This window comes from Nomascus leucogenys, chromosome 20 (genome assembly GCF_006542625.1).
Source record: "Nomascus leucogenys isolate Asia chromosome 20, Asia_NLE_v1, whole genome shotgun sequence".
NCBI classification, from domain to species: Eukaryota; Metazoa; Chordata; class Mammalia; order Primates; family Hylobatidae; genus Nomascus; species Nomascus leucogenys.
In genome coordinates, this window is record NC_044400.1 from 68,627,361 (window position 1) to 68,654,883 (window position 27,523).

At 41.1% G+C, this 27,523-nt stretch overlaps 1 protein-coding gene across 6 annotated transcripts in view; it reads left to right on the top strand.

Moving 5' to 3' along the window:
* LDB2 (LIM domain binding 2) overlaps window positions 1-27,523 on the top strand; it is a 396,392-nt gene that overhangs the window by 363,470 nt on the left and 5,399 nt on the right. For 3 of the 6 annotated variants that reach the window (XM_012499815.2, XM_003258512.4, XM_030801438.1), the window contains exons 6-7: window positions 22,394-22,517; window positions 25,802-25,953. In XM_012499815.2, coding sequence (XP_012355269.1) covers window positions 22,394-22,517; window positions 25,802-25,953 — 276 coding nt within the window. The remainder of the gene's footprint in view (window positions 1-22,393; window positions 22,518-25,801; window positions 25,954-27,523) is intronic. The other 3 variants (XM_012499814.2, XM_012499812.2, XM_030801437.1) reach the window with 3 other exon arrangements.

The following is a 27,523-nucleotide window of genomic DNA, read 5'->3' on the forward strand; positions in this document are numbered from 1 at the left end:
TTCTTTCTTGGCATTTCAACTGAGTTTTGCTCTTCTAATTCATCTTAGAAAGTGAAAATAACAATTTCATGTCACTTTTTGTCTACCACATGGGCAAAGCTTTTTTTTTAAAATGATAATACATAGTGTTTGTAAAGATACAGAAAAAGCAGAAGCCCTTTTAAGCTGCTTGAGAAATATAAATTAACACAGCTATGTGTTCCAATACATTTTTTCATTACTCAGAACTAGCATAAGCCTTTAGCAAAATCATCAATGATAAAACACGCACTTCCCTTACCCCAGTGCTGGAGACGAGAATTCCTGCAAGGCCAGCTCAGGGTGTTTAGGAGGGGAATGGAAATTATGAGGCAAGTCCCACTGGGGTAAAACTTCGTTTCTAAAACCCCTACTAAGGCATCTTGTTCATCAACATAAAAGTATCATGATACTCCATGGGTTTAGGATGGAGGCTGAGATAAAATGAGAACGTCGAGGGTATTAATCACATTTTGCTACATACAAAATTTGGAAGTACAGCCAAATTCACTCAAGCTTGGACTTTAAAATGGGTTTCCTCCCTGCAGGCACTGTGCATTGAATATTTATTGTCATTTTGTGGTCATCAGAGGAACGTGAGTTGTGCATGGTGTATCATTCTGCTGGACTCCCCTGCCCCCCAAGTTTGTGATCATTTACCTTGAGAGCTAAAATTAGATCATGGCATTCCATACAAAGGCTATGCTGCTGTAATTAATAATGTGGAGTCCTCACATGCTGTATGGTATGAATTGTGTTGCTAATTATATTATTATGAATGTGGTTTAGAGTATTATTAATGCAGGAAATATCAATACTTAAAAGCCTCACTGGCATGAAGATTTTTACTTCGGCAGGCACGAGCTGGCCTGGAAGCATTAAATACTCTCTTGCTTAGAGGCATTAATCTGTACTCCCTTTGAATACATTTAATTAAAAATTTCACCTTTCCAGGAATTGTTGTTTTTATGCAACCCCAAAATGGAATTTTATTGGAGGGCAGGTCTTTTACATAAGCACCCATTTGTTCAGCCAGGGTGACGTCCCTCAGACAAGGTGTCTGGTAACGTTAGGGACATGGTGAAGGAGCTGCCCTTCTCTGTCACGGTCTTGCTTTCTTGAGAGAAGTCTCAGCTTTATAGACAAAAATAAAACCATGTTCAGAGGCAAATGCAGGGACACGCCATCCAGGATACAATTTCATTGTGTCATTTATCATTGCTTTTTTAGGACCCGCTTAAGTCCATCTTAATCCACTTTGGAACTCAGCAACCAGGGCTCTGAAGTTTGCAATTTCTTGTATGTGTAGATACTTGCAGATGTGATTTTGCTTTGTATCCTCAGATCCATGAGGTAGCTATTACTATTTCCATATTTGCAGACATGAATGTTAACTTTAGAAGTGGGATCCTTAACCTCAGACTAGAGGTTAATCACATGTTGATAGCACCGAGGCTTGAGGAGAGTCACACAGCTGGTAGGACCTGGCCGGGATTTGAACCTGGGTCTGTCTCTAAAGCCAAGTCCCTTCCTAGTTTCCTTCAGGCTCAAGCCAGTGACTCTTCCATCTAGGGTAACAAGCCAACCCACTGAATGGGACTGAGAGGTTTCTTGGGATATGGAACTTCTAGTTTTAAAATCTGGGACAGTCCCAAGCAAACTGAAGCAAGTTGGTCACCCTAATTCCATCCCATAACTCCTCATTTTACTCCATCTTTTCAGCTGATTGAGATCTTGAGTTTATTATAGACAGCATATTGGAGTCTGTTGGCTGGCTCCCTTTCTAGAAAGTGGTTGCCGTGCGAGGAATGTCAAACTGGCACACAGAGAACATTTGCCACAAGGAGGGATAGAAATTCCTTGAAGCAAATATGACCAAAGAAGTCCCACAACAAGGCGCATGGATCAGTTACCACAAGATGCTAATACCACAGTAGATGATTTCCTGCAGCATTGGGTTTGGGGAACCATAATGGTTATTATTCGGAGCAAGGTGTCATGGAGACAAATAAACAGACATGGTCTATTAGGGTAATGGGGGAAAAAGTAACATTTATCAAGTATTCACCTCTCCAAGTAATTTGCAGCTGATTTAAGAAGGTCTTCGTGAACACACCTAAGAGTACCAGACTCTAAGACTTTACTAATAAAGTTTAAAATATGCCAGTGTTAATACAGCTGGCACGAAAGAATAGGAAATAAATGCCCGAAGTTTGTCAGCTTATTAATCATTCCTTTGTAAGCGGTGCTTTTACTTCCGTTGTTGCAACATCTAACCACAGTTCATTGGCTAAAGGCCAAGCTAGCTTTTGCACTGGCATATTACCATGCGCGATGGCTCTGTGCTTCTTGTCTATTTATTAATGCTGCAGACTTCCTACAATTCAGTCTAAAAATAGCATCAGTTCTGTGAAAAATACTGCATTTGTGCTGTAGCCATGGTAAGGAAATATGGAAGGGTATATGTGTGTGTGTTTGTGTGGACCTGAAGAAATCATTGTGATGCCTAAAATCCTTAATTGTTACACTCCTGAAAACCTTATTTTTTTGGCATACCTAAAATTAAAAGAAAAAAATTCAAAGGCAGTAAGTGGAAAGAGAAGGGTAAACAGAGAGGCTGATTTTCCCCTCCAAATCCTAGCTATGCATAATCTCTGTTTATTTTTAGTACACAAAATGATCATGCTAAGCTAGAATGAAACCTCAGAAAAAGCCTTTTATTAGAGGGTTTTATCCTTAAATGAAACCGTGTTCCCTCATCTCAGGTCCTCTCCTACGTTCCTCCATCTGTTTGAATTGCAAAGCGTCCATGGAAAAACTATGGGTGGGCATATTTCCTTACACGATGTCTGGAAAAAAATATATTACTTTGGGTGCTTTTGGACAGAACATTCCTAGACAAAATTTATTCTAACTGTAAGGTTTTCCTAAACCATGTCCCTGGTTTGAAGGTGTCTATCTATTTAGCCATGCCAGCACTCAAGCATGAATGACACAGTGACGATTTCTCTAAATCCATGATTTATTTTGGACCCACAAGAACTTGAACAAGACAAATAAGGTTTGAGAAGCCATGTGAACCTGAGGGAGTTGCCAGGGACACAGGTGAAGAGTGATAGAGGATGTGTTTCATCATCAAAAGGAAGAACAGCAATAGTGACAAGGTCCCATGGCTGCACAAATAGAGAAAGTGAATGGTTTGCATATCAGGCATATCAGGTGTTGGGATTTGATGCAGAACTCCTGAATAACATGTTTGCATTTTGGAGGAATTAAGAGGAAGGAAATGTCATTCTTCACCTTCACACATGATTGTGAAGAGAGATGGTAGAATGAGAGATGGTCGTTTCCTGTTTCTGAAAGATACTGCTGGGAGCAAGTGTGACAGGGGAGTACCAGAGGAAATGGGACAGCTCAAAGTGGCCTGAGAAAAAGAGGACTTGGCAACATGCTTTCTAATCAGCCTTGGTGTCAGAACTGTGTGCCAGGTGGAGGGATAACAGCTTTGTAATAGTAGAGTGTAGTGGGAAGAACCTGGGCTGCAGAATCGTCCATTTGTTCAACAGGTGTTTATGGAGCACCTGCTGTTTGCTGAGCACCTTCCTGGGTATGGGTCAAAAGAAGTTACGCTGAAACCTGGTTCCACTACTTTCTAGCTATGGGTCTGGGGCAAGCACTTAACCCCTCTAGAAAACACCAATGATGGTCTCTGAAAATAAGGATTCTACGTCCTAATCTTGTTGGGAGGACAAAATGAGATCATTTATGAATGGTGAGTCACTTAAATCTCTGTAAGCCTTAGGTTGCTCATCTGTAAAATGAGGATAAAATTACCCAAGTCATAGAGCTATGATGCTGTCTAGATGGAGTAACAGAGCAACTAGTTGTGTACCAGCCCCCTAAAATAGTAGATGGCATTTTAGGAGTCCGTGTGTTGGCTCAGGTGAATCAATTTAAGAAAGAACAAACTCCAGCAGTCTCTGTGAAGATAGATGGGAAATTGTCCTTTTGGGAAGGTTCTGTACCTCAAAGAAAGCCTGTATCATGCAAAAGATTCCAGAGGAAAGGAGGTATATGTTAACCCTTATTTTATGTTTTCAGACCAAAGGAGTATGTATTTTGAATCAGAAATAAACTAGGTCCTTTTTCAGGACTTAAGGTAATAGGTTCTGCCTCAGATCATAAGGGACATAGTGACAGACTTTGCTTTCAGAGTGCCCTTGGGCAGCTTACTTTCTGCTGCTGGGCAAACTGATATTTGCCCATACATAACAGCATTGGAAAACAGAAAGTCCTGAATGTCATAGGAGAGTTATGGGTTTCAAGAATTTTCCAAGAGCTAGCAAGGAAGTTTGAGACTAGACCCAACTGAAAGCAAATGTCCTATTTGAAAAGGGGAAAGTGTTACCATGTGTCATGGCATGGTGAAAAGGACAAGACCTTGAACAAGGAGAGCAGCCACAATTTCAAGGCTGACACCAAGGCAGCAGTGCGAGGTCAGGCAGACCCTCTTAAACCCAATCAACTTAAGCTGTCACTACTGTAAAAATGTCCAGGAGTATGCTAGCTTTCAAAATTCTATAATATTAGGAGTCTTATGATATCTGCTTGCTGGTTTATAAATAATTTGGGAAACTAAGACTCCATCAAATGTAGTAGCCCAGAGTGAACTTGTGGTTGTGTTTTCTTGCCTTTCTTACTGGAAGGCACCTGGGTTATTTCTGTCAATTAGACCAGCCATTTCCAATGAATATGCTCACCCCAAGCTTCTCACTGCTCACAGAGGGCATGAACACATTCTTTCTCACATCTAGAGACTCAGTGCCAGAATGGGCAGGATCAGACAGATGTCAACCATGAAACTTTACACATACACACACAGAAACCAAAAAAAGTGGAGGCTGAAGCCACAATATATTGCATCAATTTATGGGCTAGAACAGAAACAGATTTTCAAACACCATATACAGATCTTCTGTAAAGGACCCAGGGGACAAGCATGCTCTCAAAGCATGGAAGAACGAAAGGGAAACAATGAGATAGAACACGAGGAAGAAGACAAGGAAGAGAAGCTCCCTATGTGATTAAATGCAGATAGGTGGAGGAAAAATGAAAACAAGTTTCAATCTCTGATCCCTCTCAAAGCTTTGAATACTCTCTCTGGGAAAACACACAATGAAATTAGAAGTGATGTACATTGAAATGACACTGGAGAAGTGGTGGCAGAAGGCAGGGTCCTCAGCTCTGACCCGTTTCTGCCGAGGATGAAGGGGACATGGGCCCTGCTGCACCTGCAACCTGGCCTGTCAGTGGTTTGCCTCATTCATTCATTCAACATTAATTTGTTTCTCTGCTTGCCTACTAGGATCCCAGGCTCATTAGGGAGGCAGACACATATTCAGCTCATTATACCATAGGATGATAGAGATACATTCCCAAGCATGAGCATAAAAATTAAGATGGGGGTAATGGATTCGGTCTGGGGGCCAAGTTCAAGGAGGACAAATCCTAATGAGTCCCAAAAAGCTGCATCCTTGGGTCCGTTACTCATTCCCTCTGGTTTCCCTTTCCTCATCTGTATAGTTAATGGTGCTGGGGGTAAGGCGCTGAGCCCAGTGCCTGGTACCCAATAAACACCAAGTACTGGTAATGATTAGAGGTAGTGAGTGATTTATTAAGCTTCTAAAAGAGTTTTATAGTCATCATTTTTTCTCTTCTGGCAACTGTTCCAAGAAAACCCAGGTGTGTTTGAAGATTGAAATGTGTGTGGCTTCTTGGGATCTTGGGTAGATTCTGCTGCTCTGAACTGAGTAGACAGGTGCTATGACACATGTCTCTCTTGCTGAGTTCCAGAGTGATGAAACTGGGCTTTGAACACAAGTGTCTTCAGCCTCATGAGGCCCCTATACGTCTGTTCTTCACCCCTGTCCCTTACAATTGGCTCACAGACCAGATTTCTTCTGATGAATCACTTTTTTCCTCTTAACATCTTCTGCTCTCCCACCAGGCACTTCTCTATACCTTACTGGTTCTGGTGGCAGGTGGCACCACACAAGTCTACCAATTTGAAGGCCTGCTGCCCTCCCAGCTTGTGTGCGCCTCTTCAGCAAGGCTGGCCGAAGGCCCTGCCCTCACGTTGCTTACCATCAGCCTCTCTCCATTCTCAGGAGGCCCCAAACACTGGTCTACCTCTACTCAAAATCCTCCAATGTCAGCCAGCTCGCTCAGACCAAAGGCCAACATCCTCATTATGATGTTTGTAATCCATTAGAGGTTGGTGCAAAAATGATTGCGGTTTTTGCCATTGCCTTTAATGACAAAAACCTCGATTACCTTATTTAAAATATTTTTATTTCCATAGGTTTTTGAAGAATGGGTGGTATTTGGTTACGTGAGTTAAATTTTTAGTGGTGATTTGTGAGATTTTGGTGTACTACACCCAAGCAGTATACACTGAACCCAATTTGTAGCCTTTTACCTCTCACCCCCTTCCCTCCCTTTCTCCCTGAGTCCCCAAAGTCCATTGTATCATTCTTATGCCTTTGCATCCTCATAGCTTAGCTCCCACTTATGAGTGAGAACATACAATATTTGGTTTTCCATTCCCAAGTTACTTAACTTAGAATAATATTCTCCAGTCCCATCCAGGTTGTTGCTAATGCCATTAACTCATTCCTTTTTATGGCTAAGTAGTATTCCATATGGTATGTGGTATATATATATATCTCACAGTTTTTTTTTTTCACTTTTCCCCCCAGCTTTATTAAGGTATACATGACAGATAAAAATTGGGTATGTTTAAGTACACAATTTGATGCTTTGATATATTTATAGTGAAATAATTACTGAAATAAAGATAATTAACATATTACCTCACATAGTTAATCATTTTTTGTGTGTGAAGAAGGCTTAAGATCTACCCTCCTGTAAATTTAAAGTATAAAATATAGTTTAAATATAGTCACCATTTCTGCTTTTATGAGTTTGACTATATACCACAGTTTCTTTATCCACTCTTTGATTGATGGGCACGTGGGCTGGTTCCACATTTTCGCAATTGCAAGTTGTGCTGCTCTAAACATGCGTGTGCAAGTGTCTTTTTCTTATAATGACTTATTTTCCTCAGGGTAGATGGGACTGCTGGATCAAATGGTGATTCTATTTTTAGTTCTTTAAGGAATTTCCATACTGTCTTCCATAGTGGTTGTACTAGTTTACATTCCCACCAGCAGTGTAAAAGTGTTCCCTTTTCAACCACATCCACGCCAACATCTATTGCTTTTTTATTTTTTTTATTATGGCCATTCTTCTGGGAGTAAGGTGGCATTGCATTGTAAAAACCTCAGTTACTTTTGCACTAACCTAATAGTTCTGCACAATCTCTCTGAACTCATCTTCTCCTGCCGTTTCCCTCATTCTCTTCACTCCAGCTGCACTTCCCTCCTAGAAGTTTCTCAAAGAACTCAAGTCTTCACTCTTGCTCTTCCCTCTGCTCCTGAGAATTCTGCCCCAGCAGAAATGCTGTCCCTATGCCTGGAATGTGTTCCCCAAATATCTCGCTAACTTTCTCTGAGATTTGGGATGCCAGATAAAATACAAGATGCCCAGTCACAATCGAGAACAGATAAATAATAAGTTATGAATAATGTATTACTTTAATAAATTATTATTTATTATCGGAAATTCAGATTTAACTGGACATCTTGTAGTTTTATTTGCTAAATATGGCAACTATATCAGAGTTCTTCACTTAGAAGCTGCCTTTTGGATGCTTATATTGGTTTTCTATTGCTGCTAAGACACATTAGTACAAACTTAGTGACTGGGAACAACACAATTGATCTTGCAGTAGATCAGAAGTCTGATACAGATCTCATTGCGCTAAAGTCAAGGTGTTGGCAGGATTACATTCCTCTCCGGAGGCTCTCAGGGAGAATCTGTTTCCTTGTCTTTCCCAGCTTCTAGAGGTGTACACATTCCTTGGCTCCTGGCACCCTTTTATTTTCAAAGACACAGTGTCAGGCCAAGTCCTTCTCATGCTGCCATCTTTCTGATTCTACCTTCTGAATCCTTCTTCCACTTATAAATACCCACGTTAGTCAGGGTTCACCAATAGGATGGATGGATATATAGATGATAGATGATAGACAGTTAGATGAGAGAGAATTCATTAGGTGCATTGGCTCATGTGATGACGGAGGCTGAGGAGTTCTGCAGTAGATATCTGCAATCTGCAGCCCCAGGGAAGCTGGTAATGTGACTCATGGCAAGTCTCAAAGCTACAGAGCCAGGGAAGCCAAGGGGGTAATTCTCACTCCCAGGCCAAAGGTCTGAGAACCTGAGAGGTGGGGGTCGGGGGAGCACTGCCTAGTGCTAGAATCCAAAGGCCAGAGAACCTGAAGTTCTGATGTCCAAAGGCAGGAGAAGAAGGGTGTCCCAGCTCCAGAAAAGCGAGAGAGAATTCACCTTTCTCTGCCTTTTTGTTCTATCTGGGCCCCCAGCTGATTTTGTGGTGTCTGCTCACATTGACAGCAGATCTTCCCCACTGAGTCCACTAACTCACACACCATTCTCCTCTGGAAACATCCTCACGGACATACCCAGAAATACCACTTTACCAGGTTTTTAGGTATCCCTTAATCCAGTCAAGTTGACACCAAAAATTAATGATAACAGTACCCTTGTCATTATATTGGGACCACCTGGATAATTCAGGCTCATCTCTGCATCTCAAGGGCAGTTGATTAGCAGCTGTAATTCCCTGTGCCATGGAACCTGGTGTAGTCACAATTTCGAACCATTATAATGTGGATATCTCTGCAGAGCCACTATTCTTTCTATCTCAGTGGCTTTAGCCAAGGTGCCCACATTTTCAACCCTCCCAACTCCAACATTTCATATCTCTCTTCCCTACGTTACCTTTTCTCTTTGGTACTTATCACTACCTGACATAGTATATCTTTTGTTTATTTAATTTATTTATTATCTGACTCCTTCTTTAAAATGCAGTTCCCTTAAGAGCAGTGATTTTCTTTTTTCCTGCTTACAGCACCCCCAGCACCCAGAACAAATAAAGAGCACATAGTACACATTCAGTAAATAGGTGTTGAATGAATGAATTAGTGAATGAATGAATAAACCACAACCTCTGCCAACTCCATTTTCATACAGCGCTGGCATCGTCAACATGAATCTTACTTTTCACCAAACTCCCTTCTATCCCTGGGAGGGGAGAAGGCTGCAGATATAAGCGCACAGTGATGGAATGGCTGGGGAGCAACTGAGCAGCTGAGTGCTGCATTATTGAGAAATCGTTCCTTTCCTTTGTGTCAGAGCAGAGCTGGAGAGCTGTTGCCTGGCAGAAGCTCCCAAGAAGGCAGCCAAGAAGACAGCTGTTCTAAATGCAGCCACACTTTGCGTGCCCAGAACCAAGAGAGAGAAGACCACATCCCCACACTGATCAGCAGCCCCGAAATCCTCCCAAACAGCAGCCTTAGGGACACAGCCCCAAACCCCAGCACAAAGCTGTCTTTAACAGTCTCGTGGGTACTTATCCCAGGGCAGGAGGCAGGCGTAACCACTCAGTTAATGTTCAGAAGGGATTATAACTGCATGAACAAGATAGTCATGTTCCTTGGAAACTGTCACTGACAGCTCTCAAGGAACATATCCAAATTCCCTTATTTGCAGTATTGCAATTATAAAGCCGCACTTATAAATGTTAGTGTTTAAATGTTTCCTTACTGTAAGTACCTAGTCTCTCAGGTCCCTGGGAAGAATAACCAATATGCTATAAAAGCTGCATATTTCCAGTGAGGCAAGGATGGATAATTGCAAAGGGTTCCTATGCTGGGGGTCAGTCTCCAAGCAGCCATTGTTTGCCTTTTGGGATATTTGGTGCTTTGTTCCACCAAACACATCAAAATGCTGATGCTCTTCTCATGGAAACATGGATGAAACATGGATGAAAGAGCAATATTGCGTTTGACACATTTCAGTTTAATGTAAACCCTAATGGCATTTGCAGAGGGTTTATCACACACAGAATGTTTTTGCCTACATCGTCTGTGCCTCTTAGCTCCTCTGTGGGGCAGAAAGTGAGGCTTTGATTTAACCGGATCCCTGCCTGCCTGTCCACTGCAGCACAGGCTCTCAGCCCCTCCCTCATACTCTCTTTCCATAATGTGGTGGTTTCCAATGCCCTGTCCTCTTGCATTTACACATATATTTCCTCTGCCTGAGATACCCTCCCTGCCTCTATCTTAGGAATCTTCTCTTTCACCTGGCTGACTCCTAATTCATCTTTGTATGTCTCAACTTAAATATCGATTCCTCAGGCAGCCCTTCCTGACACGCTTTGCCCTTCTTTATTATGTGCATCCAGTTTGGAATCCTTGTTTATCACCTGTCTCTCCCTCCAATAGGAAGCCTCAGGGGAGGGAGCTGCAACTGCTATGTTCACCACTGCATCCCGAGTGCCACTCTCCTTCCTGAGCATATAGAGGGTGCCTGATAAATACTATGTGATACATGCTTGAATAATGTGCCCCAGGTTACTACCGTTATGAAATGGATAAAGCAAGATCTGGTCCATTTGTTTTCCATCCTACTGTATCCCTATTTTCAAGCATTCATTCCTTCCACAAACATCAGACCTATTGCTTGGTAACTTGAAAAAGAAATAAAATAAACTCACAGGATACAGTCGAGCCCTCTAATTGTTTATAGTCTAGTGGGGGGCACGCTAATAGTTAATTTTAAGTGTCAACTTAGCTAGGGTGTAGTATTAGTTGTTGTAGGCCTTTCTTACCTACGGTTTTGTTTCCTGCAGTTTCAGTTACCTATGGTCAACCATGGTCAGAAAATATTAAAGAGAAAATTCTGGAAGTCTAGAAATAAACTATTCATGAGTTTTAAATTGCCATTCTGAGCAGTGTAATGAAACCCCACACTGTCCTGTGTCCCACCTGGAACATGAATCATCCCTTTGTCCAATGGATACGCACTATCTACACTACCCACCCATTAGTCCCTGAGTAGCCTGCTTGGTTATCAGATTGACTGTCGCAGTATGGCAGTTCATGTGTTCAAGTAACCTTTAATTAATAATGGTCCCCAAATGCAAGAGTAGTGATGCTGGCTGTTCAGATATGTCAAAAAGAAGCCATAAAGTGTTAAAGTGAAAAGTTCTCAACTTAATAAAGAAAAAGAGTCCTGAAGTGACTAAGAGCTACAGTAAGAATGAATCTTCTACCTGTGAAATTGTGAAGAAAGATAAAGAAATTCTTGCTAGTTTTGCTGTTGTACCTTAAACTTTATTATAGGTATCTACATATAGGTTTAAAAAAAGTATATATAGAATTTGGTACTATTGAGAGTTTCCAGCCTGTGGAAACTCTATGGATTTTGGGACCTTGTAACCCATAAAATCACATGAGCCAATTCCTTAAAATACATATGTACACACATGCGTATGTACATATACATACCCTATTGGTTCTGTTTCTCTAAAGAATCCTGACTAATATAGTGACAGACAATAGAGAGTCAGTGTCTGAGGCCATTCAGAGTAATTCTGAGCCAGTGGCCTTCATTTTTAGTGCCTTGGCTGAACTGAAGGACAATAATTCGTAAATAAGAATATTTAAAACTTACCAGAAATTTGCTTGTACCTCTCTAGGTGACACACAGCACTCCGTAGATGTTTGTTAATGATTGTGGTGTATTTCCAGGCAGATGATTCCTCTTTCTTTTGTAAACATCTAACTACTGTGCCCTAGAATTTAGAGATGCTGCTAGAACCCACAGATGGGATATTTGAGGCAATAGCCCAATGGTCAGAACAAATTATATATACCATAGACAGAGTGACCAATACTTTTTAGACATCCATTGTATCATCAAAATCTAATTTTCAGGTTATGTGTGTGTGTATATTTACATTTCTCTCTATATATACAGAGATACATAGAGTTGTTCCTCAGTATCCATAGGGGATTTGTTGCAGGACCCACAGACACCATAATCCCCAATATAAAATCGTATATTTGCACATAACCTTTGTACTTCTGCTCATATATTTTAAATCATCTCTGGATTACTTATAATACCTAATACAATGTAAATGCTAAATAAGTAGTTGTTATACTGCATTGTTTAGGAACTAATGACAAGAAAAAAAGTCTGTACGTATTCAGTATTGACACAACCATCCATTATTTTTTAAATATTTCTGACCTGTGGTTGGTTGAATCCACAGATGTGGAACCCCCAGATAAGAAGGGCCAACTGTACATACATACACACACACATACACACACTCGTGCGCACACACACACACGGCAGGGAATATCTATACAATTTTAACAAGTAGGTCGTGCCAAGTTTTAAAGTGTCTTCTGTGAAACCCCTGCCCTCCTCTTGGTAATAGTCCAATCATATTAAACATGTATAGAGCACTTTCCATAAGCCAGAACCTAGGTAAAAACCTCAAATAAATTTGCTTGTTTCTGCTAATTACCCCACTAGTTAGTTACTATCGTTATACCAACCTTGCTGATGAGGAGACTGAAACACCGAGAGATTAAGTCACTTGCCCAATGTCACCGCCTTATTAAGTAGCTGGAGTTTGAACTGAAGCTGAATCTGCATGCCTAGCCACAACACACGAGGCTCCCAGACACCCCAAATCCTTCATCTTGCACATATTCTCTGATTTCTTATAAACCATGTATGTCAATCAGAGTCCACCCAGGAAAACAAAACGCACACCTGATAATTTAATAGAGGAAATTTAGTATATGCTTATAAAGATGTTGGAGCTGGACAAGCAATCACAGGAAGATGAGGAAGCACTAAGATTAGCAATTGCCACTCCTGGGGCTAGAAGAACAAAGGCAGAAGGTGTAGGGTCACCTGGTGTCAGCTGGAACTGTAGTGGATATGTCTGTTGACAGCTGCTGAAAAGGCTACCTGAACTACAGAGAAGACAAGAAATACCCCTCCTTATTTCCTTAACCATAGAGTAGGTTGAATAGGCTCCCTCAAAATTCATATTCCCCTGGAAACTTAGAATGTGACCTTATTTGGGAGTAGAGTCTTTGCAGATGTTATCAGTTAAGGATCTCAGCATGAAATCATTCTGGATTTAGGGTACACCCTAAATCTAATTACTGGTGTCCTTATAAGAAGAGGAGAGGACAGAGACACATAGGGGAAAGGCCATGTGCAGATGGAGGCAGAGATTGGAGTGATGCAGCTATGAGCCAATGAGCCCCAAGGATTGCAGGTGCCACCAGCAGCTAGGACGAGACATGGCAGGATTCTTCACGGGAGCCTTCAGAGGGAGCTCGGCCCTGCCTACTCCTTGATTTCAGATTTCCAACCTCCAGAACAGACAGAATACATTCCTGTTGTTTTAAGCCACCCGGTCCGTGGTACCAGGATATGGCAGTCCTAAGAAACGAACACAACCTGCTTCTCTCTAATCTCCCTGGGTACCTCCAACTGGCCAAACCTCGCCTGAAGCCAGTTGGCAAAGACAGCTGGGAAATAATGTGCAGAGGCTTGTCTCCTGCCATGCAGAGCTGGAAGGAAGAGACAAGGCTAAGAGCAAAGAGGCAAATAACCGAGCATTGTGGAAGGGGGTGCCCATGCAGGAATATATGGCAGAGAAATTATGGCTGTAGAATCAGAGGTAAAGAACAGAACAGAAGGGGCCTTGAATGGTCTCTTCACAGGCCTAATGGATGCAGCAGAAATCGTGAGCTTGGCTAGTCTGACAGGGCTACCCCAGGGTAGGAAAACAGTCCAAGCACTTCTCCCCTGGGTGGGTCAGAAAAGCAGTCAATGGCCTCCTTCCCAACAGCCTCAAAAGTGAAATCGGGCAAGATCACTCTGGAAGAAGGATGGTCCCTTCAACACTGGAGTGACAGCTGTCGCCACTCTCCTCTGCCTGAGAACAGAGGGATTCCCTGTCTCCAGGGTTGGATGCGGTAACTTTCATGAGTAATCAATTTGCACACAAACTGAGAAAAGGCAACACATCCCCCAGTTGAATCTTCAGATAAAAAGGAGGATGTTTTGGATTTGACAACCAATCTACCTTTAATCCTGTCAGGAAATAAACCTGAATCATAATCTGATGTTTTGGAATTGCATCGCTTCTAAGGGAAAGTGTTTCCTCTATCCCTTGTTCTTCCTCTTCAGAGCAGAGTGAGTTCAGTCATGTGGATGCCTGTTATTCATTCTTATCTGCTTCTTAGTGGGGATTATTTGCTTTTTTTTTTCTTTTAGATTCCATATATTATCTTTTCATTATGTGTTTCTTAATTAGGAGAGACTCCTTCACTCTTAGATAAGAGTTTGTTTTTTAATCTCCCCGCACCCCCATCATCTGATGTCTTTCTCGTACAGATTTAGCCAAAGGAGTAAATTACTGGCAGTGGGGCGGCAGGGAGGGGAGGGTAAAAAAACCTGGCTGTGGAATTGAACATTTGGTATTTATCACTGAATTCTAAATATGGGTTATTATCGGAGACATTAGCTGCTAAAATGCCATGTACCATTGGTCTGATTACTACTCTTTGGGGCATTCATTGTATCTAGTGGCCCTAAGACTTCCAGAGACAATGTGACTTACTTCCCAAAGAAGCTTCTCAGTCCCATAATACATTGAGCTCCTGGATCAGTGGGGCTGGCCTTTAAGGCCATAGCATTTCTCATCACAACAGTGTTCATCTTTTGAGTGCTGACCTAGTTCCAGGCTTTTGTATTAAGGGCTTACTTGCTTTGTTTCAAACTGTCAGAGATAAGTAGTATTATCCCCATTTTCTAGATGAGGAAACTGAGATTCAGAGAGGCTAAAATTCTTGGCCAAGAACACGTAGCTAGACAATGGCTGACTTGGAGGGCTTGAACCCAGATGAATCTGATTCCAAAACCTATACGCTTCCGCATCACCTACCTCTCTGTGTAGGTTTTGGAAACAGATTCATCTGGGTTCAAACCCCCAAGTTTGCCATATATTAGCTCTGTGGATCATTTGCAAAGAGAAACACAAAAACAGTGAAAGGCTTTGAACTTGGTATCTTAGAAGTCATTTAAGCCACTGATATTCAGAGAGGTAAATAACAGAGCAGTTAGGAGTTAAAGGTACGGGGTTGAAGTCAGAGAAACTTGACGGAAACTCTTCTCTGCCCTTCAAATAGCTGTATTGTCTTGGATACACTGTAGGAACCACATTCTTTATCACTAGTTCTGGATGATTTAATGGGTTTGGGTATGAGTTTTCTCACCTGTAAAAGTGGGCCAAAAGGTGGGGGTGAGGGTTAATGATATAATAATTTAAGGTGCATACTCCAGGGATAGACATAGGCTAGGCATTATGTAGATATTATTAAGTTATGATTCAACAAATATTTGAGTATACCTAATACCGTGTTAAATAAAAGTAAAATATAACTTGCTATAGATAAAAGGTGAACAAGGCCACAAGAAAGGAAAATTTCTAATGCAAATATAAACACTGGGATGTGCAAAGATTCATGATAAGTTCTATAGAAGCAAAAGAGTCCCTTGCAGGATAGGATGGTCAGAGACAGAGGTGGGATTTGAGCTGGACCTTGGAGGACCTTAAATGGTTCAGATAGTGTGACTTAGTGTGGGCGACTGGTTCGTAATAAGTAAAGGAGCTCTCTCCAGGATATAACTCAACTATGTCACTGGGCATATTGTTTAGTTGATCTGATACCTTTTTAATGCAAAACTTTCTCAATAAAGGAAGCAGTGAATTGAACATGCTCTGCCTCAAGCTCTTTATCCTATTATGGAGACGTAACAAGTCATTTGCAGCCACCTTCTTGGAATAGTACCGATTTAGTTCAAGGGTCAACAAACTTTCTGTGAAGGACAAGATAGTGAGTATTTTTTAATTTGTGGGCTGTCCAACTACTGAGCTTTGCTGTAACACAAAAGCAGCTATAGATAGTAAGTAAGCCTGGATATTTAGACCACAGGTCATAGTTTGCCAAATCCTAGTTAAGATGACTGGGAAAGAGGAGAGAAGACCTTTTAAGCAAAAAAAACAAAAACAAAAACAAAAAAAACCACAAGCAAAGGTCTGAGCAACGCGTTGACCTAGCAACTCTGAAGAGACCTACATACAAAGAGCAGAAGGTTCAAGGCCATAGGATGTCACACAAAAAAGATGGAATTAAAATGTTGGTGGTAGATGGAGACTAGATTGGGAGATGATCAAATACTGCTTTGTAGTTCACAGCCAGCTCTGACAAGCACCACCTGTTCCTGAGATTTGGGCAATGAGATGCCCCAGAAGAATGGATATGAGTGTGTAGTGAAAAGAATCAAATTTCTCCAGGAGAGCTGTCAGATGAAAAGCAAAACAAGAGCAAAACACTGCACTGTCTACATTTGTTAGGCCCTCTGTTAATATGAAAAGGCAGGAATCCTGGGACTGAGCTAAGAGCTTCCTGCCTGGCCAGGACATACATATGCACTGTGCAAAGCATTTTGCATGCAAGAGACAATCATTTATTTATCAAATGAACAAATTCATCACTTCAGAGCACACAGGACCATGCCTGATTTGTCTGCCATTAACAAATGACCCCTTGCTATAAATCTGGCCAAGCTATCTATTATCCATCCATCCATCCATCCATCCATCCACTCATTCATCAAGTTCCTGTTGTGATTACAAAATTTCATACCAAAGGGTCAGTGTTGGGGCCAGAATCTCAGAAAAAAAAGAGGTCAGAAGCATAGGGGAGCAAGCTCAGCCTAAACCATTCACTAAATCTGGAAAAAGGTGTCCTTGGAACTTCGCCAGGATGAACAATGGCTTTCTTAGGGATCCTATCTGGACTTGACAGGGACTCCATGTTTATGGATTTTATATTCAGAGAGTGATCTCAGGCCTTGCTGATCCCTTCCCTTTCCACAGTGTCCTGGGATTCCTCATGATATTCTTCACTCCGGTACTACCCCAGGAAGAGACCAAACGAAAGTGCAAGCCTGCATGTAGGCTGCTGCAGATGTTGCAAACATGTTGTCTGTGGCCTTCCTTTTTAGGCAAAGGGAACAAGTCCAGTGGGCGCTTTGTAGCTGTCCTGACTGTGCAGATTAATTTTTTCCACATCAAAGGACCATGTGTTATTATGCTCAGTTCTATAATGTACATTTGACTGGTGTTTTTTTTATGTGTATGTGGAGTGGGGTAATGAGGAAAAGGCATATACCTTGTAACCTGGCTCATACTTATTACAAACAGGGGACTCTTCCTAGAGTCGATGGATGGGGCTATAGAGGAGTCAACAACCACCAGAAATTTTGGACAAAATTTGAAAGACAGGCTGCATAGCCTTCACCAGATTCTCATGAGGGTCTCAGACCTCAGGGAGGGTAGTAGGAACGGCAGCTCCCAACAGATTTGACTAGCGACTAACGGAACCCACTCCCCAAACCTGCTTCCTGATTTCATTTCATAATGCCCCAGGCCTTTGCTGTTCCCAAGATGCACTGGCTTACTGCCAAAGACGACAGGATCTTATCTGAGTTAGTTCTGCCACCTACAGCACAGAGCCCAGCAAAGCCAGTGCATCTTTGCAGCAGAGAAGCAGCCTCATTTGCATACATGCATAAGGGGAGGGCTGCCTCTCCAGCCCCGGACTCTCCACTGGAAGAAAAATGATTTTGGGGATTCTTGATTAGCATTCAGAGATGCAAGCTCCTTTGGGGTGGGTTACAGCGATGGGAAGATATTTTTACATTAAAGGGAAAGGGATAAATTTTGAGGATTAGCACCTGAAAATAAATGTTGCTGGAAACCCAGAGAGGAAAGTCACTGCAAAGAAGGAAAAGACGATGAGCTCATGGGTCCTCACAACAAGTGTAACTCTCCCATTTCATAGCATGCCCAATGCTGATAGTCCTTTCTAGGTCCAAACAGGTCACCCCCACCATCTACCTTGTCACACAATGAAAAATACTTGCTTCGGAAGAATGTGATTTCCTAAGACAGGATAGTTTTATTAATATACTTAAAGCATTTTTAAGGATTCCCTCTAAGGGCAGAGATTGTGTTATTCTCATTTTTGTGTCCCCAGCACCAAGCAGAATGCTTGATACTTAGGAGGAGGCTCAATAAATGTTTGTTGATGTAAAGTAATAGAAATGTAGTTTGTATTGCAACCTGTGCATGCTTGCTAATATATAATAATATCTACAGATTATTAAACAGTCATGCATTAGACATATTAACTCAAATTCTCACAACAGTATATAAGATGGGTATTGTTTTGCAGGTGAAACTGAAACCCAGTGTTTTTAAATAACTTACCCAAGGATGCATATCTAGTGACAGTCAAAATCCATACCTAGGCTGGGCGTGGTGGCTCACGCCTGTAATCCCAGAACTTTGGGTGGCCGAGGCGGGCAGATCATGCGGTCAGGAGATTGAGACCATCCTGGACAACACGGTGAAACCCCGTCTCTACCAAAAAAAAAAATACAAAAAATTAGCTGGGCTTGGTGGCGGGCACCTGTAGTCTCAGCTACTCAGGAGGCTGAGGCAGGAGAATGGTGTGAACCCAGGAGGCAGAGCCTGCAGTGAGCCAAGATCACACCACTGCACTCCAGCCTGGGCGACAGAGTGAGACTCTGTCTCAAAAAATAAATTAAATAAATAAATAAATAAATAATCCATACGTAGACAGCTTGTAAATTCATGTTTGTTCCACTCCACCCATGTATTTTATCTCCAGCATAAGCTCATTTACAATGAGTGGTAAATGAACCAAATGAAAATAATTTGAAAATGTTGAAAAGATTTTTAACTGTTTTAAATACTAAAAAAAAATACTCTAAAATGTTTCCTAGTCTTTAGGATTTCTCTGAAGCTTTTCTTACCATTCTTGCTTAATAATAGATGCAGTGGTACTTCTTTGAGGGATAACCCACTCTTAAATCTACTTGCATAGATGATTGTGGAATCTTTCACTCCTTTTGGTCTGGTGAGCAGTGATGGCTTGGAAAGGCAATGAAGTAGTCTGTAACCTACACTTTGATATGCAGCAAAGCATCTTTTTTACAATTTTTATTTTAGATTCACGAGGTACATGTGCAGGTTTGTTACACGTGCATGTTATGTGATGCTGAGGTTTGGGCTTCTATTGACACTGTCACTCAAATAGTGAACATAGCACCTGATAGGTAGTTTTTCAACCCTCCCTTCTGCTTTTGGAGTGCCCAGTGTCATTGTTCCCATCTTTGTGCCATATGTACCCAGTGTTTAGCTCTCTTTTATGAGAGAATATGCAGTATTTGGTTTTCTGCTTTTGTGTTAAGTCACTTAGAATAATGGACTCCAGCTGCATCCATGTTACTACAAAGAACTTGATTTTATTCTCTTTTATGGCTGTGTAGTATTCTATGGTGAATGTGTACCACATTTTCTTTCTCCAATCCACCATTGATGGGCACTTGGGTTGATTCGATGTCTTCGCTATTGTGAGTGGTACTGCAATGCACATATGAGTGAAGGTGTCCTTTTGGTAGAAGGATTTATCTTCATTTGGGGATATACCCTGTAGTGGGATCAGCGAGGAATTCTTAACCGAGTAATGCACACAGTCTTCATAATGTTGGAATATGGAGTTAACTGTATAGTAATCTTGCCTTTTTCACAGGTTTTTCCATATTAACACTTTAGATTTCAAAAAGGACATCAAAGTAAGCAAGACTGAAGATCCAGCATTACTAACCCAGGTCTCATTACTTTACAGCCTGATTTACTAAGGTTGATGTTTTGGCCCCTGTGATGCGCATATTCCTTGCGTTGTTCAGACTTTGAATCTTATTGTCTTCCAGAGAAATTACAAATGAAAGAAAAGTGCAGCTGGCCCTTAAATGGGATGAATGGTTTAAGCATGCTTAGGTCAGTAATAGGTACAAACAACTGAAGAACCTTTCTAGGTAAACATAATTATCATGCTTAGACTTAAGAAGGAAGGAAGAGAACATGAGACAGTTGGAGGAAGTGAGAAGAGGATGGATTTAGAATTGGACACCACTGGGGGTTTGTGCAAGTCTTGCTGTCTCTATTATCTATTCGAAAGCTCTGGATATATAGGTTAGTAGACCTCAAATTCTAGTCGTGTTTGTCAGAATTATGTGAGGGCATAGGGATACAAAAGTGTGATTCCTTTTCTTACCTATTATAAGGGTCACTCCTATAACAAAAGTTAACAAGAGAAAAGTATAACATATTTATTGAATCAAAGTTCTACATGACACAGGAGCCTTCAGAATGAAGACCCAAAGATACAGGAAAAATGATTCATTTTTATGTTTAGGCTCAATGAGGAATACACAACTGTGTTGGACTGTGATTGGACAAAGAGTATGACCTAATGGGAATAACTGAGTAGGGAAACGCAGCAAGGCCTGTCTGTTCAGATTCTTCTTTGTCTCTCCGCTCAGCACTCCTTCCTCCTGGGTATGGGACAGGATCCTTGCTGGAATGTGGGTCTTATGACCTACCTCCAAAGCAGATCACAGAATTTCTTTATGGTCAGCTCTTACACAGAAAGTCAGGGAAAAGTTAGAATAATAAGTTTAGATTTTACGTCTACCTTTGGCAGGGATAGGTTCTGGTTTCTATGACCTTCCTTGGGGAAGAGGCATTCTAGTTTCTGTGGCTTGCTGTGGGGGAGAATGAGGGATGGCAGAGAGTAGGGCAGGAGAAAGTAAAAGACAAACTTTGCTTTATACAGAGGCCTTCACTTGGGGGTATCATTTTCTGAGCCCCAACAGGGGTATGCAGATTTGGAACCCCACCTCAAGACCCAATGAAACAGAAGTGGCATAGCCCTGAAATCTGAATTTTTAACAGTCAGCCCATTTGATTCTGATGGAAGTGTTTCTTAGATCACACTTCGAGAAACGTCAGCATAGGAAGATCCTCCAGACTTTCTAAGAATCACTCTTTAAATGCATCTATTCATTTGAGTTAAACTAAGAACACAGAGGTAAAAGGCGTAGCCTCAGCCTTGGAAGAATTCATGGCCTAGTGGTAAAGGCAGACTTAGAAGCAGATGGTTTCATAGCATGAATGAGTGAGTCCATACAGCAGAAGGAGCTGGGTGCTATGGAGAACTGAAGAGAGGCACGCAGCTCGGCCTGTGTTGGGAGAGGTACACATCTGGGAGGAAGGCTTAACAGAAGAAGTAACTATGTCTTCAAGGATGAGTGAGCATTCTCCAGGAGGAGGGGAGAGAAGAATTCCAGGTAGAGAGAGCTCAGAGGACCAAAAGCAGAGTGGCCTCTAGGGACATGTTCAAGATGAGGGATGGCATAAGAAGAGGGGCTAGTAAGGAAGGTAGGCTGATGACGCTGAAGACTGCACATCTGTCTTTCATAAAAGGTGATGCTTTTTCACAGAAGGTGAATGGCCAATATTTATATCATTGTAATTGCAATAGTGATTAATGTACAATTCCAAATTGTGGTCTCTGTCCTCGTAAGTACAGTACTCTCAATGCAGTGGTATTCTGATAAGCTTCCAATTGAGAAGGAATTTGGAAAAGTCCAAGGCAATCCTAAATGGTTTTATCTTCTTGTTTCCCTCATTAATCTTTGTCATCAGATGTCTTAGACCAAAGTAAGGCTGAAAAAAATCTAACCAAAGGAAGGAACAAGATGGCTGTATGCAGAACCACAAAAAACCTCCCACATTGAATGAATGTTGACATGTTATTTACAGTATCATCATGTATAAAATACAGATGAGTACATGAATAAAAATAAAATAGCATTCACCATCAACCTTTCTAAGAGTTAAGATCAAAAAGTGCCTGTAGTTGCCACTCTGTTCTCCAGTTTAAAAGATGGATTTCACTACCAATCTGCATAAACTAGCATTGTAACTCACAGCATGTGGTTATACAAACAAGAACAGAAACCAGAGTAGAAATCCAAGCATGCCGAAAGAAGAGGAGTTTTTTGTTTGTTTGTTCGTTTTTGTTTTGGTTTGGTTTTAACCAGAAAGAGTTATTTGAATTCAGAATAGAGCTACATATATCCACCCCATTGTCTGTACAGGTGTGTGTGTGCGCATGTATGTGTGTGTATCTGTGTGAATCACATTCAGCTGTAATATCATATTATAAATGATAATTAAGTAGATATAATCAAGTTTTTGTAATATTTCTTTTTCCTCACATTTATATAAAGAAAATCAAAACCAGGAAAATAAAAGTATCCTCAAAGCTGTCTACTTGATTCCAGCTGTTAACATTATTTATTGTAATTAATATTATAAAGTAGTGAAATGCCAATGTCTTTGAACTTCTTGCAGTTGTGTGTAATATTGGAGCCAATGCAGGAACTGATGTCGAGACATAAAACTTACAACCTCAGTCCCCGAGACTGCCTGAAGACCTGCTTATTTCAGAAGTGGCAACGGATGGTGGCTCCGCCAGGTACACCCTCATTCTTCACTCTCTCTCTAAACACGTTTTCAGAGGTGTCTTCCAGGGATGAAGTGATGTGAAAAAGAAGAAAGTGATCATTCATGTATCAGGATAAGTAGCTTATTAGGGATATTCTGACCATGGTTGTGGACATAAAGACAATGAATCTGTGACAGGCAAACATCCTTAAGAATTATCTACAGTCTTCTCACTTACCAGATTACGACCTGCAACTCAGAGAGGTAAAATGACGTGTTCAATGTCATCAAGAAGGTCATTGGCAAAGCTGAGATCAGAGCCAGGGGTTCCTGTCTTCCAATCTAGTGGTTCTTCCACTGAGCCAGACTGCTGGCTTCTCATGGCCTAATGTTTTAGGTTTTTGTTTTTTAAGAATGACAGAAATTATGAAAAGGAAGGAAGAAAGGGAAGATGAGGAAGGAAAGGAGAAAAAAAGAAGGGATGGAAAGAAGGAAGGAAGAAAGGAACAAATGAAGGAAGAAAGGAGGAAAGGATGAAGGAAAAATGAAGTTTCCTCTATTTTTAAAGATATATTGTATCAAAAGTTCTGATCATGAAGAGAATATATAAGCGATTCCATTTCCCTCACTTCCCTAGAATGCAGTTTAGATACTATAGTCTCCTGCTGGGGTTCTGAAATTACTGCTTCAAGTCATCATTAATTGTCTTCCTATCTAATACACTTTCACTCCCAGGCGTGTGTTGAGCCTCATTCATCATAAAAGCAAAACGTATCCACTCGCTAAAAATTATTTTTATAAAGAGTAATTATTAACACGAGGCACATAGCTTTCTGAATCGCAAAATATAATGGTCACCTTCGGCTGGTAATTGGCCAGGGGTTTTATGTAAAATGAATATAGCAAATTTAATCAAGTACATATTTAGAAAGCTGAGAAAATAAGTGTTATTTTATGTAGAATAGTTACATCCCCATCTTATGGGAATTTTAGACTTTTGGAATATTATTTTTCAAATATATTAAATGTGCTTAAATTGGCTTTATTTTTTCTTTTAATGCTAATAAGACTTTATGGAGAAAAAGTAATCCACTCAGCAAATGCTATATTTTCTAACATAGGCATATATAATTGATATATTATTCATTAATTCCTTCATTCATTCAATAATTATTTATTGAGTTTTACTAGGCTTCAGACGTGGTTCTAGCCACTGGGAGTTACAAAAGTGAATAAAACATGCAAAAATATTGAATCCTTACCATAACTTTAAATGTATTATCTCCATTTTATATAGTGCGCTCTGAGACTTAGGGAGTAATTTGACACAGCCAGTCTCATGGCTAACAAATGAAGGAGGACTGTGTCACCAGAAGGTTTTTATGTCTCCAAAGTCCATTATTTTACTACCACAGCCACCCACTGGTAATGGGAATAGTCCAGAGTATGCATTTTAGGTACACCTGCCCCAATTTCATGGTCAAAGTACAAATAAAAAAAGCACCAAATTTATACTCTTAAGGTCAAAGACAGAAGATATTTTTCAGGAGTGGGCCTGAGTATCTGCTGGACTTTAGAATGTCCTCCTCAACCCTTTATTCAACTCCATGGCCTGGAACAGTTCTATATCCTGTTCCTCTCATCCTTCAGAACAAGCACCCTGAACTCGATGGAAGGAAATGATAGACCATTTGATGAAAATCTTTAAGCATAAGAGACAAAATATTTATGGAGGATACAAAATAGTAGATAAGTAGAAAAGTCAAAAGTCAGAAGTCAGGGATACTCGTTGGACTAAGTGAGTATCCCTGAGCCTTAGAGGAAGATCCTTCCCATTGTCCATCAGAAGTGGCATAGGTGGTTTTTGGTTTTGTCTTGCTTTGCTTTGTTTTTGAGACATGGTCTTGCTCTGTCACCCAGGCTGGACTGCAGTGGCACAATCATAGCTTACTGCAGCCTCGACTTCCAGGCTCAGGTGATTCTTACACCTCAGCCTCAAGAGCATCTGGGACCCCTGGTGTGTATCACCACACCTGGCTAATTTGTGGCTATTTTGTACAGATGTGGTTCACCATGTTGCCCAAGTTGGTCTCGAATTCCTGGGCTCAAACAATCCATTCGCCTCGTCCGCCCAAAATGCTAGGATTATTGGCATGAGCCATGGCACCCAGCCAGCATAGGTGTTTTAAGAAAATGTTACAAAAGGCCCTCTTCTTTGGTTCCAGTGTAGCCCTGAGTTACCTTGTCTCCATCAAAGTCAGGTCTAAAATAGAGCTAGCAAAAACAATGCTCTTACTTGCCATTTCCAACTTATTCAGTAACTGGCAGGAGAAGGCTTCTGAAACTTTCTCATTTATGAGACAAAGATTAAAATAATGGTTCCTAACTAATAGGATTTTTTGAATATAAAATAGTGCATTGGAAACATTAAGAATAGTGACAGGCATTGCATAATGTTTTATACCTTATAAGTAAACAAACAAATAAAGAAAGAATATTTCTCTTACCACACTTTACCTTGGGTCTCTATATTTCCATTAAAGGGTTGCCCCATCCTTCAAGTCCAAAATATTTTTCTCTATTTCTGAATAGGCCTTTCTTTAAGAGGTCTAGTTTCCCTTCAATAATATGCTGGCTATACCATATACTCAGACATATTTTTTTCTAGCAATTTTGGAATTAGTTGCATTCATTAAACAGCAGGGCCCAAACCATGGGTATTCCTTCTGAACTTGGGAATCCCTAAGCTCCACATCCACAGCTGATGGAACTGACTTTACTTGAGAATTCTATAAAGCTATAGTAAAGGTGGGTTGCAACATGACATTTCACCAGTAGATGCTGCTGTTGCACACTGGCTCGTGAATTTGGCTATCTAAAGTTCATATTTCACTTGTACCTTGGAGGTTCCCCAGGGATCCCAGGAGTCCTCTCTTTGTTTTAAAGAGAAGATACACCAGAGGAAAAAAGGTTCCCAAATTTTCTAATGGTAAAATATTTTAAATCCAATTATGAAAGTGGTACTTGTAGTTTCACACCTACAAAATATTTTTACAAAATTAAATACATATCAGAGAGAACGATTAAATAAAAATTATTTGATCTACATACAAAGAAAAGAGTGTCACATATTTTGTGCTAAAAATGCATCTACAGTTTTCTCCTTTTACTCTTTCTAAAGCTATAAGAAATGGAAAATGTTTAAATAGTCTACTCTTCAGTTTACCAAGACAGCTTCCTTAGAGGAACCATACTGATGATTGCCTTGTTGCTTTTGCCCTAGAACTGATCCCTCTTCCCTTTTCCATATTGCAGCAGAACCCACAAGGCAACCGACAACCAAACGGAGAAAAAGGAAAAATTCCACCAGCAGCACTTCCAACAGCAGCGCTGGGAACAACGCAAACAGCACTGGCAGCAAGAAGAAGACCACAGCCGCAAACCTGAGTCTGTCCAGTCAGGTACCTGTAAGTCTCACTTTCCTCTTAGGCCCGAAATCCTAACTGTCTACTTCCTACTCAAAGGGCCCAAATTAAAGTCTCTTTTCATTGGGAAAAAAAAAAAAAAAAAAATCCTGGGCAGGTTGGAGGTGGGGGAGGGAGAAAAGACCGGGACAGAGGTTGGGATGGGAGGGAGGAACTCTGCCATGGAAACCTTCCCCTGCAAACTGGGAATTAGAAAGGAATATTAAGAGTCGTGCTGCAATGGGACCTGAATTAAAAAGCCATCAGAGTCACAGACAGGAGATATGTCACTTAAGGTTTAATTAAAATATCACTTAGCAGCATGCCTGGTGGCGTATTAAGGCCTCTCAGCACCATCATTGGAGACCCTGTGCTCCACTGGAAACTAGCTCCCAGCGGCTCAGTCCCATATTGTAATTTGACTGGGCCTTCCCAACATGGGCTTCCCCTCTTATTTTAAGACTCAGGTAATTAACCGGCAGCCACTAAAAATGCAGCTCAGTGAAGCTCTTGCTTAGCCCATTTCATTAGCTAAGGGGGAGGATCAGCCTTTCGTTTGGTCTCAACTCTCTCGAACCCTTGGCCCCGTTCTTTCATTTCTTGATCTTGACAAAGACCATTAGGAAGGGGACTTCTTTGAATTCCAAAGCTGACAGCTGAGGGTAGTCCCATATAATGAAAACTGCACAGGAACTTTCTTCATCTCTTATTCATTCTTCTTGAATTCTGTCCCTTCTGCCTAATTCCCTCCCATCTCCTAACTCCCCAGCCCCTTATTAGACTATCTCCTTTAAGTCCATTGCTCCTTTAAAGTGCCTCTGTTCCTTCTGTGCTGTCCCTGTCATACCACCCTGTCACCAGGTGTTTGGCCATCATTCAAGTCCTGAGATTTTCTTAGTGCTTCGTGGATACCTTTTAGATACTGTTTTCCAAAGTTGCCCTATTTCTTGTTACCTCCCTCAACCAGTACAATTTTACCTTTTCCGTCTTTCCCACGTTTTCCCCCTCACCCTTCTTGCTCTCATCCTTACCCTTATTGTTCTGATCCTGCTCTATCGCTCCCATGTGCGAGTGGACGTTCGCACAGGGATTCCCCACTTACTTCCAAGTGTGTCTTTCAAATCTGCCCCCACCTACTTATACCTACTTTCCACTGGTCAGTTCTCTTTGGCCAAAACCAACCCCATCAGTACCCTGAGGATTCCTTGGGCCGTTGTTTCTCTTCTCCTGTCTCCCACAGACAGGGGATATACTTTTCATTCCCGTTGCATTAGAAAGAAGAGGTCATGAGGAGAATGACCAGCCTAAAACGGAAGGTGCCATGTTACATTTTACAAGGTTACAAATTGCAGTCTTCAAATAATGAAAATAGTCTCCAGGTAGTCCTCCACTTTCTGAGCTAGGCTTTATACCTATTACCTCTGAAGATGAGGGGGGAAAAACCAAAAGAGGAAAGTAAAGAGTCTCTTTATTAAAAAAGTATCAAGTTACGCCCAATCCTGGTGAAATTTTCAATAGACAAAATGGCCTGATTTAGATAAATCAACTGAAAAAGTGTACATAGGAGCCCATT